Genomic DNA, 19,151 nt, shown 5'->3' with positions numbered 1-19,151 from the left:
TTCGGAACTTTCAAAGAAAGCTTATTTATTTCAAAATTACACTGAAAAATTAAAATGCCACCAACTGACCTAAAAACATATTGAAAATACTTTTAACAACTCAGTCGCTCTTCTACTTTTGTGTTGTTCTTGTTTTTGTCTTCATTCGGATTATCCTTTGCTCCGCCAACATTGGTAACCACAGAACTGTAGAGGGCCTCATTGCCGTACTTACGGAAATGGCGCTCTCGGAGGGTTCGCAGCCCAAATCAACCGAAGAAATAGGGTGCGTAAACGGCTTTCAGGATAATGGCATTATTATCGAATGATACGATATGGCTTGATATTCATAAATATACGAAAATATGTTTTCATTGAGATGATTTGCAATAACTGCAAGAAGTATTTTCGAGGTTTCTGCTGTCGTGTTATACTGTTCGAATCGGGACAGTGGTTATCATTTCCTCAGTCCCACACCCGTCTTCACAAGTTGTTGAATTATGAAGATGGTAACTTTCATTTAGGCCTACTATTAATCCATCATGTTAGATTTAACTACTAGTTTCGCTTCGAATTTGATCGCCGTATTCCACTCTCACACTTGAGGAATTGATTTATGGGCACGATTTATGGATAACTGACTTGAGTATGATTTGACTTCTCGCATTAGGCCCTACTTTATATAATACTGGTTACATTTGTGTGATTTACGATTTCACTGAGAAAGTTGCAAGCAAAGCCACACACAAGGGAAAGTCAATCACAATGTCTGATGATGAATGCTGCCTCGAGCGTAGACCCCGAGTCTTCCCATTGTTAGATCTGACTCTATAACTAGCTTACTAGAAACTGTGTTCTAGACCTAAGTCTACATCTAACTTGTTAGATAGGTTCTGACTTCTGAGAGTGAGACTCTTATCTACTACTATGTAGATGCCTATCGACTATGTGACTAACACTTAAATTTTTACTAGACCTGATTATTCCAAGGACCTACAAAATGTAGGCCTACTGAAATTTTACTTTTTAATTGCAAGTGCATCTTGATCGCAGCGGGGTCAGGTCAGTCTGTATAACAAATTAGAGTTCTATTTAACATAATCGCAGTGCAAGCGATACTAGCAATAATATGAACTAATTTAGTACGGTATCTTCCTCCTGTAAAATGAGGAATGTTTGCGTGCATTTTGATTTTGTGAATTTCGGCGATCGTGGAGTCCTGTACTGAACGCGTACGTCACATTCACGACGGGTTAGAGTAAATATTTTTGCTTGTCTTTAATTTCGCGAATAGCACCCGACTCGCAAAATTCGCGAAAATAAAAACCTCGCAAAATATTTGGCGTATACAGTATAACAAGGCAGTGTATACAACCACACTCGTATTCAGCCACACTCACATGGTTGTTAACTTGTAGCCACAGCCCGAGTCACTGGATATATGGATAAAATTACAGCCACAAGTGGATACAAGCAATGAGGTATAGGCGTAGGTGGTCTACATACATTTATTGTGTACCGGTATGCAACATCACTACGGCGGAAGAAATTTATTTCTCGTACATTCTAGACAACTTTCTGAAAATGGTCTCCATTTTATCCTCCTTGTCTTTCTTCCGCGCTTTTTTTTTTTTTTTTGTCACTAACGTTCGCCTGTTTCAACTGCAAGATCTTAGTTTGGTTTAGTTTGGTTTGGTGCATCCCCATTCTCGCGATCAATGGTGATGTGGCTATGCCAGCGGCCAGTCGGCCGGCGCAGCATTGCAGCAGTCAGTGCTGGCTTTAATACGCTACTATTCATACCCTGTATGCTGTAAATACTCTTACACGCACAAGTACCATGGGTATGCGGCTCTGTTCACGCACTTCATTTAAATGTGCATGTTTTTGTGCAGGGCAAGGCTGCGCTAGACAGAAAAATCCGTCTGTCTGGAGGATATTTTTTAAAATCTTTTTTCTTTCTTTTTTTTACTTAAAAAAAAAAAACACCTTTTATGGCTCTCGTCTATTGCTCTCCGTGAAGCCAGTTGTAGTCTCTGTAGAGCATATCCGCGATTACAAGATGCAGACCAGTCTTTCAGCTAAGGGCTGCGCTTGCTAGCAGCCAAAGTCCCAGTAGTAGCGTTGCGATTGATTGTAATCAATCGGAAGTCCCCCAATCCAGCAGGATTTCATTAATGAAGGATTTGATCTATACATACATATTATTGCATTATGCTTGCAATGTCTCAGACAAAATCGAGATGTGCATTCCATGATGCTTATCTAACACCTTCCTCATGCAACAAATCAAGTACAGTAGCTCAATCCTCAAAAGGTTACAATCATTTAAATTTCTGAAGTGTACTGAAGCACTCTTATGCTGTTTTGTGATGTGTTGCAAATTTTCTTACTAAACTTAATGTTCGTGACAAATTAGTGAAGGTCTATTTCATTTCACACTCACTGTTTCATATATTTTGATCATTTCCTATTGTTGACTGCTAGAGAGAGCAATTTTGAATACTAGTATTTGTAGGTTCAGTATACATTTTTATATTAAGGGCCTAGTATGTCATTTAGTTTTAGAGTTACTACACTTTATTACCTCCGCCAAGGAAGGAGGTTATGTTTTCATCGGCATTTGTTTGTTTGACTGTGTGCAAAATATTAGACTTAAAATGTTGTGTACAGATTTGGATGAAACTTGCAGGAAAAGGTGATACAGATGCTTAAATTTTGGTAGTGATCCAGAAATTGTTATGGACTTTTGAAGGATTTTTTAATCTTTTGGCAGATAGGGTCTATAAATTTGGGAGTTCAAGCTGCACATATTCGAGGTTTGCATGCGTGCTCTCAAGCGTGTGCTCTGCTCAGGCGAGGCACCACGCAGCTAGAAGCTGATGACATAAACAAAAGGCATCTATATTGTGAAATTGGGCGATTTTCAGCATGCATATATGTGTGAAAATGAGCTGCCTGGCAGAGGTCTGCGCTCTCCGACTGCTTTCCTAGTTCTTTTTCATTCTTTTATTCTTTTTATAAGATACAGCACCATTGAGGATGAAGTAAATTGAGATTTTAGGTCATTTGAATGTATTTTCAAGTTTGCACGGGTTTGAGTTGCAAGTGGATCAGTATCTGCTGTAACAGTTTTTAAATGACTACTTAATATTTGGAGCAGTGATTTAATTCCTTTAGAACATGTGAGTTTTTGTTGTAATCATCATTCATTTTGTAATCACTGGAATCCATTTGCCCCCCCCCCCCAGATCTGAATCATCTGACTCAAGTAACGACAGCACTAGTGTTTGCAAGATTGTTCCGCTGACATCTATTAAACCGCCCAGAGAGCAAAGAAGCTTTTCACCTGTTCCAATGGATGGCAGGGACAGCGAAGATGGTGAGCTCATCATTGACGAAACAAAGGTACCAGGATCCGACAAGGATAAGCCTGAGGTGCCGCCAAAGAAAGAAGATGTCGAATACAAGCGTCAGGTGTCTGCACCCTTCAAGAAGCGGCGGGTACCCTCGACGGAGCTAGAGGGGGAACCGGTGTCCGTCAAGGCCGGAGAAAAGCAGGGGGATGATGAGGTGGACCTAGTAACGTTTGGACTCCCGCCGGGCTGGAAGCGCAAAATCACGGAGAGAATGTCGGGAGCATCAGCGGGCAAATTTGATGTGTACCTCACAAGGTTGTTTAGCAGCTGCTATGCATATGTAATGGGGGAGTTGTCAGGAAATGTCAAAGTTATGGGCAGTTATCTGAATAAATGCTTGGTTTTTTGGTCTCTAAAGGCAAGTTTGCCAAGTACAAAGTATGAGATTTTTCAGTTATTTTATGCATGATATTTATTCATTTATGTGTTTATTTATTTACCTCGTTCTGAGTAAAATAGTAACATGAAAAGATATTCAAGTTATGATTGGCCACCATAAAAAAAAAAAAAGACAGCAGAAAATGGAGGAAAGGAATGCATTGACTTTAAATCTGAAACATTGTTCTGTTGCAGGCTCCAGGCTCCATGATGATCCCCTAAAAAAGAGCCTCATTTGCTGTTTACCCTTGCTGTTCTGATGACTTTGCTATATTTTGAAAATTGCTCAAAGTATTGTGAAAATTGGATATTACCAGTTAGTGATTATTTGAAGAAAGTTGTTAGCCATGGGGGCCAAAGGGCAATGGTCAAAGGTCAAGTAAAATGCTTGAATTCCTGAATTCTTGTGCTCTAAAACAATTTATCCATCCAAGTGAAATCTGGTTCAAGGGATGTAAACACTCAACACATTTGTGGTTGTGCTAAACTTTCAAATACCTTGTATGTCAATTCATTTTTTTGCCAATCCTGTGAAAAGATTTACTATTATACTAGTACCTATTAGGAGAACAGTGCGATAGGGCAGAGGCATACCAGTTGCCATGGCAGTCACCAATCAAGTCAGGTACTGTCGTGTAGGTCCTGCAAGCGATAGGTCCCATGCATCTGCTGTTATGCTAAATGGATGTACCAGATATGTTTCAGAAGATTTGTGACAGAACTGTGATCATGAAAGAGATTTCTTATTTTATTTTATGGGAGGTCAAAGGTGAGTCAAAAGTGAAAGATGTGATGCTAAATTGTTGTTTTCTACTGTTTGCTAGAAAAGTCTAATAATGTATAACTTGATAGACAGAAATTAAATAGGGAATATTTCCTCTGTGCAAAAGGTGCTTAGGTTTGCTTTTCATTAGTTTCAGTCACACATGGTAGAGGTTTCAGTTTAAATTATTGCAGGAAATACCCTTGTGGTGTCTGGAGCCTGTAACATCTCTATATGGTGGATAGTTTAAATTCTTGGAAAAGATGAATGAATGTAAATGAAAATAAAACATCTGTCATGGCCTTGCAACAGAAGGCAACATCACTGCCTCTTGTTTGCTAGCTTTGTAGTGATATTGTGTAAAGACCCAACAACCTTATCACTTACAGCTATCAAGTTCTTCTTTTTCTGACATGAGGTCATTAGTTGTTGTTTTTTTTTCCCCCCTTTTGTTCCCCTTGCAGTCCTGAAGGCAAGCGTTTGCGTTCCATGAAGGAAGTCACAGATCACCTGGCCAAGACCAAATCAGCATATACTGCTGCAGACTTTATATTCAAACCCAAGAATCTGAAATCCCAGGCCACCCCGGCTGCAGTTAGGTCTCCACCCCCAAACAAGCAGCCGAGGGCACGGTCAAAGTCCCCCGTCAAGGCGGCAGCGAAGCGATCCAACTCTCGGGAGCCGAGGGGGTCCCCGAAGAAGCAGAAGAAGGCGAGGGAGGAGAAGGCCAGCGTGGTGCGGGAGCGGAAGCGGCGGAGTCCGACCAAGAGCGCCGCCCTGCCCAAAAAGAAGGGGAAGGAGCCGCGCAAAGTGCGCATGCCGCCCCCGGAAAAGGCGAGCATGAAGAAGAACAGGCAGGAGAAATTCCAGAAACTGCTAGTGAAGATCAATTTCCAGCAGAAGGGGACAGACGAAAGCAGTGCGGAGAGCGAGGATGAGGAGGATTCGTTTGACGAGGGTAGTGGTCTCGAGGAGGAAGAGGAGGCAGTTTCCCCTGAGCTTTCGCCTAAGAGAAGTCCCAGAGGTGCGAAAAACTAGATGTTCTGAGTAGACCAATTACATGTGGAATACTTTCTATTTGCCATTATATTACCTCTCTATTTTTTTTTTTTTTTTTTCCTGAGAATGCAGTTGAATTGATGACTTTAGCCAAATTTTTTGAACCTTGATGTATATGACTAAGTCATGTTTGTGTAGCATGCTTGCAACTTCTCCTGTGTATGTGTAGGAGAGGGGGAAAGGGAGAATGTAAGTGTTGCTTGGCTGCAGGAAAGGATTACTTGAAAATTTTGATGCAATCAGGGTAATGAAGTGTTGCATTTCCAATAGGAAGATGTGCTTCTTTTGGTTTGTTGCATGTGTCGAGTCTTAGATGAAGAGAGGCAGATTTTATAAAATAACAAGAATGATGACTAATGATGATTAACAGCTTATTGCATTGTTCTAGCCTGTGTATTAGAAGCAAGACATTTTAAGCCCTTGTACTTCAGTTGTATACAGCACAGCCCTTCATCAGAAATCTCTGGTTTTATTCTAAAAATATGGCTGAATCCCCTCCCCCCATCCCCTCCTGTAAAGAGAAAAATGCTCCGCTCAGTGGGCCTTGAGTTGCTCAGGCAATAATCACCGCAAAACTTCTGCTGTCGGATTATGTTTCTGCCTGCTGGTTTGGTGTGCATGAAGTGTGCTGTTTCCCCAAATATCAATCCCTTATCCTCTACGTGTGTCACTGTGTCGGCAAGGTAAAGGAAAATGAGTTTTAGTGCTTCGCCCGACAAGAAACTGGCGCAAAAATAAAAGCTAGTGAATATTTTTGCTTCTAATATACATGTATGTGTGTATACACTTTTTAATGTTTTGATTCCATAGAGTTGTAAAGAACGTACGCAAAATTCATCTTGCCCGGCCGAGCACGAAAAATTACTCGCGTGTAAATTCCACTTCTACAGTACTGCATGCACTATTGTTTTGAAATGTGATGCCACACCTAATTCTTTGTGACTGATTGAGGCTTACAGTGACCATTTCTTAACATTAGCACTAGGAGGGGATTAAGATCATAGCTAAGATTCATTTTCACAAATGTTATGCAAGAAATAATACTGCGTAAAATCTGCTTTAATGTTCATATTTGCTGCGTAGTTTCTGCCCAGAAATGAGAAATACTTTGAGATGTGAAGGGAAAAAATATGCGTAGCATGATATATAAACAAACTGGATTACAATCAACACTGATACAACAAGATATGTTATTGAGAAGATTTTCCTAGTGCAGACTTTGTTAAAAATGCATGTCATTTGCACAACTCACTCAATATGGTGAGCTGATTTTAATATGTAGATATCATTAGTTCAATAGAATTTTAATGATAAAACAGTCACTACAGATGTATTTCCCTACTTGGTTTCTTTGTTTACAATGACCATTTCTTTGGCATAGATTAGCAGATGCTTCCACTTCCATATGGATGTTATGAATTCATAGATCTATAGCACATCTTCAGAAGAGATTAGAACACCCCCACCCCCACCCCCCCCCCATGAAAATTCAAATAAATAGTCAGGTGGTCTTGATATTAAAATGCAAAATACACATATTGACACACTTCGTTTATGACACAAATTTGTGCTAACCATGTGATTCACTCAATTGCAAGTGGGACTTGATATGTGGCAACAGTCTGTTGTCCTGCATGTGTGTATATATGTAGCAATCTGTAGCTATGGGTATCCATTTTAATGAGATTTTATAATACCTAGAAAAATCTAATAGTCCTTAGAATCTTGGTGTATCTAAATGGGCTTTGCCTGTACTTGGTATGGAGTCCACTCTTTGAAAAAGACTTGTTATGATTGTGATGAACGTATTCTCCCAGTGGAGGTAGGGATGTTTGCGCGTTTGTAAGAGGTCTGCAACATTGCGATAATATTTGCCTTGAAATCTAACTCTGTCTTATGCATGTGACTGGAACTTTAAGCCCTATGGAAGATAAGATAGCTTACAGTTTGCAATAGAAATTAGATTATCACGTACAGTCAACCTCACCTTAGTTGACCTAGCTCAGTGGAAAACTTGGCTAAGTTGAAGAAAAATTATACCCCAAGACAGATATTAACATGTGCTAATTGTATTGTGTAGGTCAGAATTCATGTAGATCAATTTTTTCTTTTTCTGGTCTATTTGGATTTGACTAATAGTTGAGGTTGAAGTGTATTTATCTTTTATCCTTTTCAGTGAGAACTGACATATTTATGATTTGCATTTTGAATTAAAATATACAGTCAACATTGCCTAAGTCAAATCTATTTGGACTGAAGAAATAGCTTCAACATAGAGAAAATTTGACTTATGAGGGATTAAAATCAATAGAATATAAAGAGAAGAGGACTTGAAAAGACCCTCAACTTGAGGCAATTATTCAACTTATGCGAGGTTGATTGGAGCAAGGTTGGCTGTATATCAGAATTGTTGCTTTTAGCTCCATTTTCAGCTGTACGAGTTATTTTCTCTCAGTGTTATCGTCACCTCAACCAGTACTGTACAGTCCCTTAATTAAGCACTCCTTAGACTGTACACATCATTTCAATTGATGACCATGGCATACATTTTGTTGATTCCCTATCACATCCTGTATACCTATAGCCTTTTTTTTTTAGGGTTCACCTATTTTTGTCTTCTACCGCCCAGAGTTAGATACTGAAAAACCATAAATTTTTAACATGCATGAAACTTTTCAAGAATTTTTTGAGGAGCCAAGATTGGCAAAAGTAAAGTGCATGTGAAAGGTTTTGTCTATACAATGCATTGAATGCCAGTGGCAATTCGAGAAAGTTTCATGCCGCAGGAAAGGCAATCGCTCCAATTCGTGATACATTGTAGTTTCATGCTGCCACTGTTTCTGCATTGCACTAAGTTTGTTATCCACTCTTTGTCCCTGGAATGAGTCCTGACGAGGCTATGGCTCCATATCATATTAAAAAAGTTTCTTTGAGAGCAACTCTTGCTGCGATGGCAAGTGTCGTAGCAATGACATGAATCCTTCTTCCTGAATGTCTGTTGCTACCAGAAGTTGTTATTCTAGCAAATATTGCTATACTGACACCTTTTATGAACTGGGGCCCAGATGACTTGTCACACACCATACATTGCACAAAATCTCACACAACATAAACTGTTTCCAATTAAGAAACTCTTGGCTGCCTGTGTGAATATGGTGCCAGTGTCTCTGCTATTGTTCGTAAACAAAGCTGAACAGAACTGGCTTGATATCATTATCAAATTCTTCAAAGAAGTGAAAATCTGTAAATGGATTGAGTTATAACAAACTCATCTTCCCGTGGACAGTAATGATAGAATGAATCATTCCAGAATGGCTTTAATCAGCACAGGGAGATTTATTGAGAGATACATATCATGATTGCTACTACAGCATAATTTTCCAATACCTACTGTATACACCATATACTTAGCAAGTCTAAGTTTTCACGAATCGGGACTTACCACAATTTGGCAAGTGGTTAGATTTGTGAACTTGTGGAGCACAACCTTGAGCAAAGAAAAATATGTGTGCCATGTCACATCCATGTCGGGATCAGAGTTAATATTTTTTGTGTGTTTCTTAATTCACAAATAGCACTTAACTCTCAAAATTCACAAAAATAAAAACCTCATAAAATATTCGACGTGTACAGTACTTTGTACTGTGGAGTGTTTTCATCCATTTGAACATCATAATGCAGGTCAGTCAGCCAAGTTTGGCAACTTGTTAAATTTATGCCACCACACTGTAAAACATCCAAGACACTGTTTTACAGTGTGGTAGCACAGTTCTACAAGTTTTCAAACGGTGTCTTTGATTATGCACGGTTAATGTTGTTGTCCATGCAGTGTTCTAAAGCAATTCAGACACCTAGCAAATGAGCAAGCTAGGATGATCCATCATAACAGAATGCTTTATTGGAATATTGCTACTGCACAGAATATCAGTATGAAGCACCTAAAGCTGATTAATGCATGATCTGCTTCCAGGGATAAGTTGGCACAGATATTGCAGTGTCACTTGTAACCTAGCACAATATACCAAAATTATAGAAATTGGGGCGATGGCAGGCAGGGGCAGGGAATGAAAGATTTTATAGCATTATTCTACATAACATTTGTTTGTTTGTTTTTAACAGCTATTGTTTGTATGTTAACACGTTGAGGACAGGTTGACTTTGCTACAGCACACATTTCCCATAGACACCTGGCCGAGTATACTCAGCGCTCGTCCTCAATGGGTTGCTTTTCCTTATTTCAAAATCTAAAGGACGGGAACAGTTTGTCATCTTTTGGAAAATGATAGTGTGTACATGTACAGTATCATTACATCTATGCTTATCCCCTATATTATCCCCTATTTGTTTGACATGCAATTGTACTAGACAAAGGAATAGCGTGACAGTGGTTTGTGTAAATATTTTTCTTTGCAATATTAGAATCCCTGAGACTCTATTAAGTGTTATTTTGTGTGCCAAGTGCCATATACTGTAACAGAAAAAATGAATAGTGACATTCGTTTCTGAAAGGCTATCTGCAAAATTTGATCCTGAGGGTGGGGGCGGGGGTTATGATGGGATTAAGATTTTGTCAGTTATGACCTCACACCTCACTTTGTGCATTTTATGATTGATTTGTGTTAATGCCATTGCCTGTTTGCTTCCTCACAACATATACAAACTGGACTGTCATCTAACCCTTTCATTATCACTGGCAAGTTAATTGCATGCAATGTAAGTGACACTTTCAGGTAGTACCTCTGAAAGGTTTTACTAAATCAAGCGTGCAAGCAATGCACACGTTGCATTTCTTGTGTACATACACGGTGTATAGTCTTGAATTTGGGGTTCTGGTAAATGAATTGTAGGTTAATTTCATTAAGTGCTGGCATATCCCTGCCAGCAATTGTCACTGCAGCCCTTGCTTCTGTTAATGGATTCATTGTACTACAGATGTGTTTTAGCATTTATTTCCCCAACAGTCTGGTTTTGCATTTATGAAGGTTGTCAGACAAAAGAACAAACAAACAAACAAACGACGAATAAAGGAGTTTGGATTGTGGAGTGAAGGGAGGGGCACTTTGGATGTTGGAAGGGGTTTACAGCAAAAATATGTTGGTCTTGGGTTTGCAACACTTTAATAACATTTTGTGCTAATCCTTGTATCCATTCAGAGAGGAAGATGTATTTTCTAATGCTGGCCTTTTCTTCATTCTTCAAAATACAGTGTACATTGTAGGCATCACAAGCCATTCATAGGTATGGTTGTACAGCTGTATTGTGTTCTGCCATTGAGTTTCATAGGTGATATAGGTACATGCACCAATGATTTGTTCTGGCTCGATAGTACAGTATACCAAGTCGTGTCCGTGTTCCAAACCTGACTCTATGGTTTAATCCAAATGTTGTATACACACTGTAGGTGTTACAGATACAACTGTAGTACAAATGTATGTTGTTTCAAGGTATCTGCACATTTCACCAAAAATTATGATGTAGAAATACAATTGTAGATTGAATGCTTGCAATGAATACTCAGAAATTAGATTTATACATCGGACTATTTGAAGAAGAGAATATATATCTATATATATATATTTTCACATGCAGGATAGTTACTTTTTTTCCTGTAATATGATGTCTGTACATATTTGAATTTCTATCGTCTTTTTATGAATTCATACTATATATAGACAGCTTGCTAAAATGTAGTTTCATGTATGATTTTCATGGAATGGTAATTGTATTTCATGTCGAGGCATTGTCCAGATATGTGCTAGTTGTAGACTTGTAGATTTGTATTTGTCACCGGCTTCTCCTGACCTGGTAAATAGTGATGAACTGCTGTGTTGTCTCCCTCCCTTTTTTCTTCTTTTTTTTTTTTTTTTCTCTTAGGGATAATTTGGTATTTTTCTTCTCTTTCAAGAAATTAGACATGTACATTGTATGAGTACAACTGTGCTTATGGATTTGTGATGCTCCATGATGTATTTAATTAAACTGCTTAATGATTTGTACTTTTACACCATTTTGGCATGCATGTTTCTTGTTTTGTTTGTAACTTTGGCATCATATTATATTCCCATCCATTACCCTTGGCAGACACAATGTACATGTATTCAAAGGATGAAGGAAAGGTTATGCAAAATACAGTATCAGGAGGGAAGAAATGAAGAACTAAAGTGAAGTGTTGTGAAAAAGGGGGATACATGTACATATGTATGCATCATTTGCCAACATACTGCATATGACATTTGATTCATCATCACTTTTTCTTTTCATTTTCACAAAGCTAGGTTGGCTCAGCATTGCATGAATCTGCGCTAGACAACACAAACAAAGAAATGACCAAAACAAACAGAACAACAAGAAAAAACAAAACAAAAAACAGTAACTACTGTAAAACCAAAAAACATAATGTTCACATCCATTTTAATTTTGTGAATTTCATAAGAGCCAAGATTCACAAAAGTACAATGCACACAAAACTTCTTCTACATTACATACTTGTATATAGCATTGATTGCCAGTGGCAATTTGCGAAAATTGCATGTTGCAAAAAGACCGTCGCCTCCAAACCGTGAAAAAATTCATGCCGCAAAAAATATATTGCTTTACAGTATTTTTAATGTTCATTCGTGTGAAAAAGGGGGTGCAAATTGAAGAGGTGTATAAACAGATGGGACAAGTGCATAACAGCAATATAAGAATTTCACAGGCAAATGCTTACATACAGTGACATGTACTTTGTATACAGACAAACAGACACACACACACAAAGGACTGGAGTTCCCCAGCTGCAGACATCCTAAAATTGTCTCACCTATGCTGCTCTGTAGCCATGCACATGAATACTGTGCACATGCTCTCTTTCATACTCTACACAGTTGTGCCAGAATATCTTCTCCTATAATATTGTTTTCAAGAAGCCTATAATAAAAATGCAATACATCATAATATGCTCCACTGTGAATGTACTTTATGTACATTGTACATGCATTGTACTGTATATCCAACTCAAATGTTGAGAATCCAGCATCTCAATGATTTGGTCTGTATTATTTTCAATATACAAATGACATATAACAAATATTTCCTTTCAATTTCAGACCCCTTCCATTTTTTTTTTCGCTATAACTGATGCAGTGTCATGCCATGTACATCTATCATGCAGTACAGTAGCTCACGATGTTATGAATGCTGCCACCTACGACAAGTGGTTATTATTGTAACTGCGACAGTGCACATGCCATTCCGGATTGAGATGCCATGCAAGCAATAAAAGCCGAGTTCCATAATTCCAGTGCCCTGTTTGACTAAACATGGGAACTAATACACATGTACATAAATCGAGCCAAACAGTGAAGTTTTCTATGGGACAGATTTAGATCTGGTTGGCAAGGGTATACATAAACATTCAAGATATACATGTATTCGTAACGTGGCAAGATGGGCGCCGGAATCTTATTGTTCCCAAAATAAAATGGCTTAGTGAAAAAGTTTCTTACTTCTTAGGACTGCATGATTGATCCAAAAATTGGACCTAAGATCAGTTGGATTGAACTTGGGATTGATTTTAGAGTTTATTGAAACCGAGACTGGTGTCAGTCTGAGTATGTCAGGGGTTATGGAACCGTACATTACGTATCAGGCCCTTCCACGGAATACTTATGTTTACCTCCAAACCAAATTTGCAGTCATCTAATTACGCGATGTATAATTATATGCTGTATTTGATAGTGATATACAGTAAGACTGTTCTTCACTTTGTTAAAAATAAACAAAGACCAAAGTATAACTTAAGGCTATCAGGGTAATGCCATTGTTATCATATTGCTTGGTCTTTATGTTTTTCATTTATTTTTCGTAACATATTTTTATTTCTTTTTCAGAGAGAGAAAAAAAAACCAACATTAATATGATCACGGCTTTTTTCCAGCAAGTTAATTATCAAATTATGATGTTTGTTTTGTTTTGTTTTGTTTTCTCAAACACCTGTCTTAACGGGGCTTTTCTGACGATTTCTCTCCTTTGAAAATACTACAGAGATAATTACGTACAATGTACGTGTACTTGATATTCGTGGCTTTGATTCTCCGGTATGCAAAATAGTAGCATTTGACTGACAAAATGCTTATGCAGAAACAATATTATAGTATTCGTAGGCCTGGTCATAACTATATTTTAATTTAAAAAAAAAAAGGGGGGGGGGGGTTGTTTTGGTATTACAATGTACATGTACTTGTGTTTTCTTTTTCCAGATTATGAGACGGGATATGTCTGCGTATATTAAAACGGACGATGTGGATATTCATCATGTATCATAATGAAATAAAATATCTGTACGGAGAAGAAAAATATGAACAATCCATTTCATTTTTATTGCCGATAGGATTATTGAGAGGTATGGGGGGGGGGTCGGAGAGACAGCATGCGCGTTCCCTAAATCTCCTTTAGAGGAGTACCAATAAGAACGACGAAATACGTTCCGAGAATATTGTAAACAACAAAACAAAACAAAACAAAACAAACAAACAAAAAGGGTGTGTTTGACTTCATCTGGTAATATCTAATAATTTTTTTTTCCTCTCTCTCTCTCTTTGGACTCTTGAAAAATCTAAAAAGAGGGTTAAAAACTATCCTGATATATTTTGAAAAATATCTCGAACATTAAATGTTAATTAAATGAATACAAATTTTGTATTCAATTACATTGCGCCTTTTTCAGCGTTGCATGAAACTAGGAAAAACAATCAAAAGTTTCTCCTTTTCATTTATTTTGATTTTTAAGATAAAAATGATGCGCTGCACTTGATGGCACACGACAGTATACCTGCGTATTTCGCATATCCCTTATTTAAATACACTGTATAATAGTAAAACTGTAAAACTGTTAATACGAATGAATACATTAGCAAAATGAGTAAATAGATATACAGGAACTTGTTAGTAATGATAGATTGGATTCGTAGATGTCTAGCTATAAGTACATGATAGCTGTGAATTAATGTTAATAAATACATAACTAGAAAATGCATGTACTGCATGAGTGAATGTTTGATCAGGAATCACACTGAGCAACGTGTAGGCCTACTTCCCTCTCATGATCACTATCTTCGTTTTATCTATCCGCTCTTGTTGCGAGCCTTTAGTTATATAAATATAGGGGTGCCATAATCACGTTTACACACAGTCAACCAAAAGTAAGTCTGTTCAGCACGTGTTTCACCTCCAATATCTCATACGTTATAATGTAATTTCTTTTTCGACTTTAAAAGGAAAACGCTCGACAGGGTCGACCACGGCCCGACATGTTACCCGTAATCGCTCACGCATTCCATCATCAACGACAAGCAAGACGAAAGCGAATTTTTCCACCGGTGTTTCACCGTCAACGAGGAGGAGTCCGTACTTTGGACGTAACAGTGTCTCGCTCCCTCCTCCCGGTAACTCCCGCAACGGAAACAGGTCGGCGCGCCAATGGACCCCGCCGCGCTCGCCGTACAATCTCCTCCAGGAGAGCCTGTTCCACGACCCGTGGAAGCTACTCGTTGGGACCATCTTCCTCAACCGGACCACAGGTAAAACAGTGACCCTTCACGTTGTGATCGCTTGACGGGACCTCTTATTTCATTCAATATTCAAGTGTTGCCATATTATGAGAGTATTATGAATTACGCAGCTGAAGTTAAATGCGATCTCCAGTATAGAAAATGAAATGATAGTTTTTACAGCCATATTAATGTTTTCAATCTGAAAATGTGTCTCTCACTATTAGTCCAACAACTTGGTGACGCTCTACTTTTTAAAGTCAAGACAATACCTCACAGCATTAGAAAATGAGGAAATTATAACATAAATTCTAAAAGTCCTCTCATTATACTGTTCCAGAGTGATATACTTCTGTCTTTCCGTTATCAAAGCCCTTGTCGACATTTTACTGAATTCTCGACATTGCGCAGATTGTTATACCAGTGATGAAGGAGACAATAGCGTCATGTAGTAGTACATGTATCATTATCGACCACATAACCATAATCCCGATACTTGAGAAACATGATTATTAAAATCTGTACTTACTTATAGACCCAAGAACCTGTTCGTCTGAAGAATCTGTAAACGATGTGCAAGATATGCGTGATTTGTTGGATATTTTTCTCCATTGCTTTGTTCTATATCATTTTACCCTGAAATATCAGGGAAGAAGGCAATCCCAGTTGTGTGGGAATTCTTCAAGAAGTGGGACACACCGGAAAAGACCAGGGAGGCGGACTGGAAGGAAATCGCAGACCTGCTACAACCGCTCGGTCTCTTTGAGAAGAGAGCCAAGATGCTCATCCGTTTTTCAGGTACCGGCATTTTGGAGATTTTGTCTTATTTTTTTTTTATACCTCTAACTAGCCGTACTATAGGTATGATAATTAGTTCCTATATAGTATGGAGCATGCGCCGCGTCATACTGTCGGTTACAGTTCGTTTAGAAGGTTCGTTTTTCCGAAGGCCGTTCTTTCAGAGTTTTGTTATTCCGAAGGTTCATGATTCTCGTAAAGAAATTGTGTTCGTCAATCCAAAAATTAAATAAGGTTCGCTCTTACGAAGGTTCGTTAATCCAAGAATATATATATAAAAAAAAGGTTCGTTATAACGAAGGTTCGTTTGTACGCACCCTTCTCCCCCTTTTTTTGTATTAGCTATTTTTCGAAATAAGGAACCTTATTTCCTTTTTGTATTATCGAACCTTCGGAGTAGCGAACCATATACATCATTTTTTGATGAACGAACCTTCGAAATAACGCAACAAAATGTTTGGATGAACGAACATCCATAGGTATTATACGGAATAAGTGTGTTGGAATATAACGAACCTTATTTCATTTTCGGATTAACAAACCTTCGGAATAGCGAACATCACCCATAATGCCTCTCACGGCTAAGGACTCGTAATAACCGGAAGATCTTTGGTTTTATTCCTGGCCAGTGAGAATACTCTTTGACAAAGTTTTCTACGTCATAATAAGTGTGGCTTTTGACTCGGAAGTGAATACAATTATCTGGCACTGCTTGGGTAAAAACAGTGATTGAGTCATTAGGGAAACAGTGCGAACACCAAAGGGGTTTCCATTGATGAATGAGACCGACATACGCGTAGTTATACTGTCAGTCAATATCCTCTGCAGTCGTTACTGTCGGTCGATTTAGAAGAGCGGTTAAGTACTTTTCGTTTGCAATCGACTGTCAATTTGTTTTCTACAGTTGATTGATAACATCAAGTCTTTTTGGACGATTGTTGGACAATTGGATATTCGTGCTTGCCTTATACCATTATCGGTGACCGATAATTTCTATCTTTTTAAATAAAATTTGAATTGCGGAAAGCATAGTAAATGATGGTGTCGCGTTTCGTGGCTCAGCTTAACACACATACAGGCACAAACAAAATCTCTTTGTAGTCGTGTAGACTTACACAAATCAGACTTTTTATTTCGTGTTATCTGAGAGAAAAGAATAATATTCTATCACCTTTATTGATTTGAACAGTGGCAAATAGAATCACATCTTGACCAGTCTTATGCATTCGCGGTTTTCACATAATACCTTTGCCTCTCTCTCGTCTCTTTTTAAAGTGAAATAGTTTGTATGTATAACGTATATATTTGTTTATTCATTCGTTCATTTATCTATTCATTTTGTTTGTTTGTTTATTTGTTTTTTGTGTTTTCTGGTTATTAATGAAGATGAGTTCCTCACCAAGGATTGGACCTACCCCATCGAGCTTCATGGTATCGGAAAATACGGCAACGACTCGTACAGAATATTCTGTGTAAATGAATGGAGACAGGTAAAAATATCTGTTTCTGTCTCTGCGTGTCTGTGTTTTAGATTTGTCCTTTCATTTCGCTGATATTCTTTCTGTATCGTTTATCATCGTTAACACTCTATTAGTCTGTTCCGATAATGAACAACAAAATATTGATGTGTCTGAAGGTGTCGTACCAATAATACCGTTGACTGCGGGTGATCACATTATTTTCAAGATGACTGTAGTTATGTTACGATCATTATGATCATATTCATTGATCACATTAATCGTATGATCGTTATCATCATGGACATGACAGGGGCGGATCCTGGAATTCCGTAAGGGCGAGGCGCCTTAACAAAATTAAAGGGGATCGCACTCCTCCCCCCCCCCCCCACCATTTTTTTCTTTTTATTTCTTTTGTTTTAACACAAAATAAAGAGGGGGCGCGCACCCAATGCGCCCCCTATGGATCCGCCATTGCATGAGGCTACAGTGACGCAATGACTCTTTTGTCCCGTCTATGCCTTTATTTCTTCGATCGCTTGTGTGCCTGTGTGTGCGCTCTGTGTACTTCCATACCATTACCTTTTTTTTCAATAAATTGAATGGTCACATAATCCTTAAGCTTGTCTTTTACGTGAGCTCAGTCTTTTCCACTGACACAGTGATTTTGAACAAATTATTGATTGTAGGTTATACACTTGCTCATTTTCTTTTTCTCTATTCCGCATTCAAAAGTATGCTTATAATTGTATTTTGTGTGACATTGACTTGTTGTATCTGAAAGAATTTGTGATCATTGAAACAAAATATGAATTGAACTGAACTGAACTGAATTGAAATGGTACCAGGAAAATTTCGCTGTGTGTCTTCTTTTGTCCCGCCATCCAGGTGAAACCGACAGATCACATGTTGAACAAATACCACGACTGGTTGTGGGCCAACCACGAGGAACTCGGCGTGTGAAAGGTGTAGCCTCCCGGTCAGCTCCATCACAGATAAATACCAAATATTAGGGTTTTTCCCAACATACTACACAGTCAATATATCCACAACCTGTTGAAGATTGCAGATGTGTATATTTGTAGTTATGCAAATTTTATTGTGTACATTGAAATGTACTATGTGACAGTCGCCTTTAAGAGTCGTTATTATAACCAGATATATATCCGCACAAATCTCCAAAAAGATTGCTTATTAAAGAATGGACTTATTTTATAACTGAATTTTTATGATGTTTATATCTTAATTGTGTGTTTTATGACTATGATGGTACAAGAATGATAACGAAAATTAGAAATGTCTACTCCCGTGTATGAAAAATAAAAACAATGAATTAAAACCAAGGAGAATTACAGCTGTATCAACAAATCGAGGGCTGAAGATGTGTACATTATGTACAGTGTATGTATACATGTATGTTCTGTTATAAACGAAGTTATATACATTCTCAGTTTCTTTGAAATCATATCTACATTGAATTCTGGATATTGGGGTGCATTGATAGCATGAATGATCCAGCTTGTAATAGTCATAATTATGCTTTCCCTGTGGTACATGCAGGCCGATTGTGTAGGCATTAACACATCTTTGTGGTATCCACGCCAGTTTCGTGGACAGAAAAACTTTAAAAACTTGTCCATGAATTTTGTAATTGCTAGAGGATTCTGAGGTATTGCTCTTAGTACGTAATCAAATCTGTTCAATTTTTTCCATTTTTTTTTTCTAATGTCGCTGGAATGTCTTAATGGCTAATCATTGCTTGCACTCA

The 19,151-nt window shown here is 38.1% G+C and overlaps 1 protein-coding gene across 1 annotated transcript; it reads left to right on the top strand.

Annotated features, from left to right (window-relative positions):
* Positions 1-225: 225 nt before the first annotated feature.
* LOC140240902 (uncharacterized) lies at positions 226-18,584 on the top strand. The gene is made up of 7 exons (XM_072320683.1): positions 226-265; positions 3,231-3,653; positions 5,004-5,563; positions 14,856-15,158; positions 15,777-15,926; positions 17,313-17,416; positions 18,272-18,584. Exons 2-7 carry the CDS (start codon positions 3,337-3,339, stop codon positions 18,344-18,346), a joined length of 1,509 nt encoding a protein of 502 aa, XP_072176784.1. The 5' UTR covers positions 226-265; positions 3,231-3,336; the 3' UTR covers positions 18,347-18,584.
* Positions 18,585-19,151: the final 567 nt, after the last annotated feature.

The sequence above is a fragment of the Diadema setosum genome, chromosome 2 (assembly GCF_964275005.1).
Source record: "Diadema setosum chromosome 2, eeDiaSeto1, whole genome shotgun sequence".
Lineage (NCBI taxonomy): Eukaryota > Metazoa > Echinodermata > Echinoidea > Diadematoida > Diadematidae > Diadema > Diadema setosum.
The sequence above is the reverse complement of the archived record's forward strand: the minus strand, read 5'-3'. Positions and strand labels throughout refer to the sequence as shown.

What these genes read in the sequence shown, in the direction of transcription:
- LOC140240902 (XM_072320683.1), top strand. Translation starts at nt 3,337, where the DNA reads ATGGATGGCAGGGACAGCGAAGATGGTGAGCTCATCATTGACGAAACA. An exon ending in TTTGATGTGTACCTCACAAG is followed by an intron (nt 3,654 to 5,003) that starts GTTGTTTAGCAG and finishes TTCCCCTTGCAG; the next exon opens with TCCTGAAGGCAAGCGTTTGC. An exon ending in CTTCCTCAACCGGACCACAG is followed by an intron (nt 15,159 to 15,776) that starts GTAAAACAGTGA and finishes CTGAAATATCAG; the next exon opens with GGAAGAAGGCAATCCCAGTT.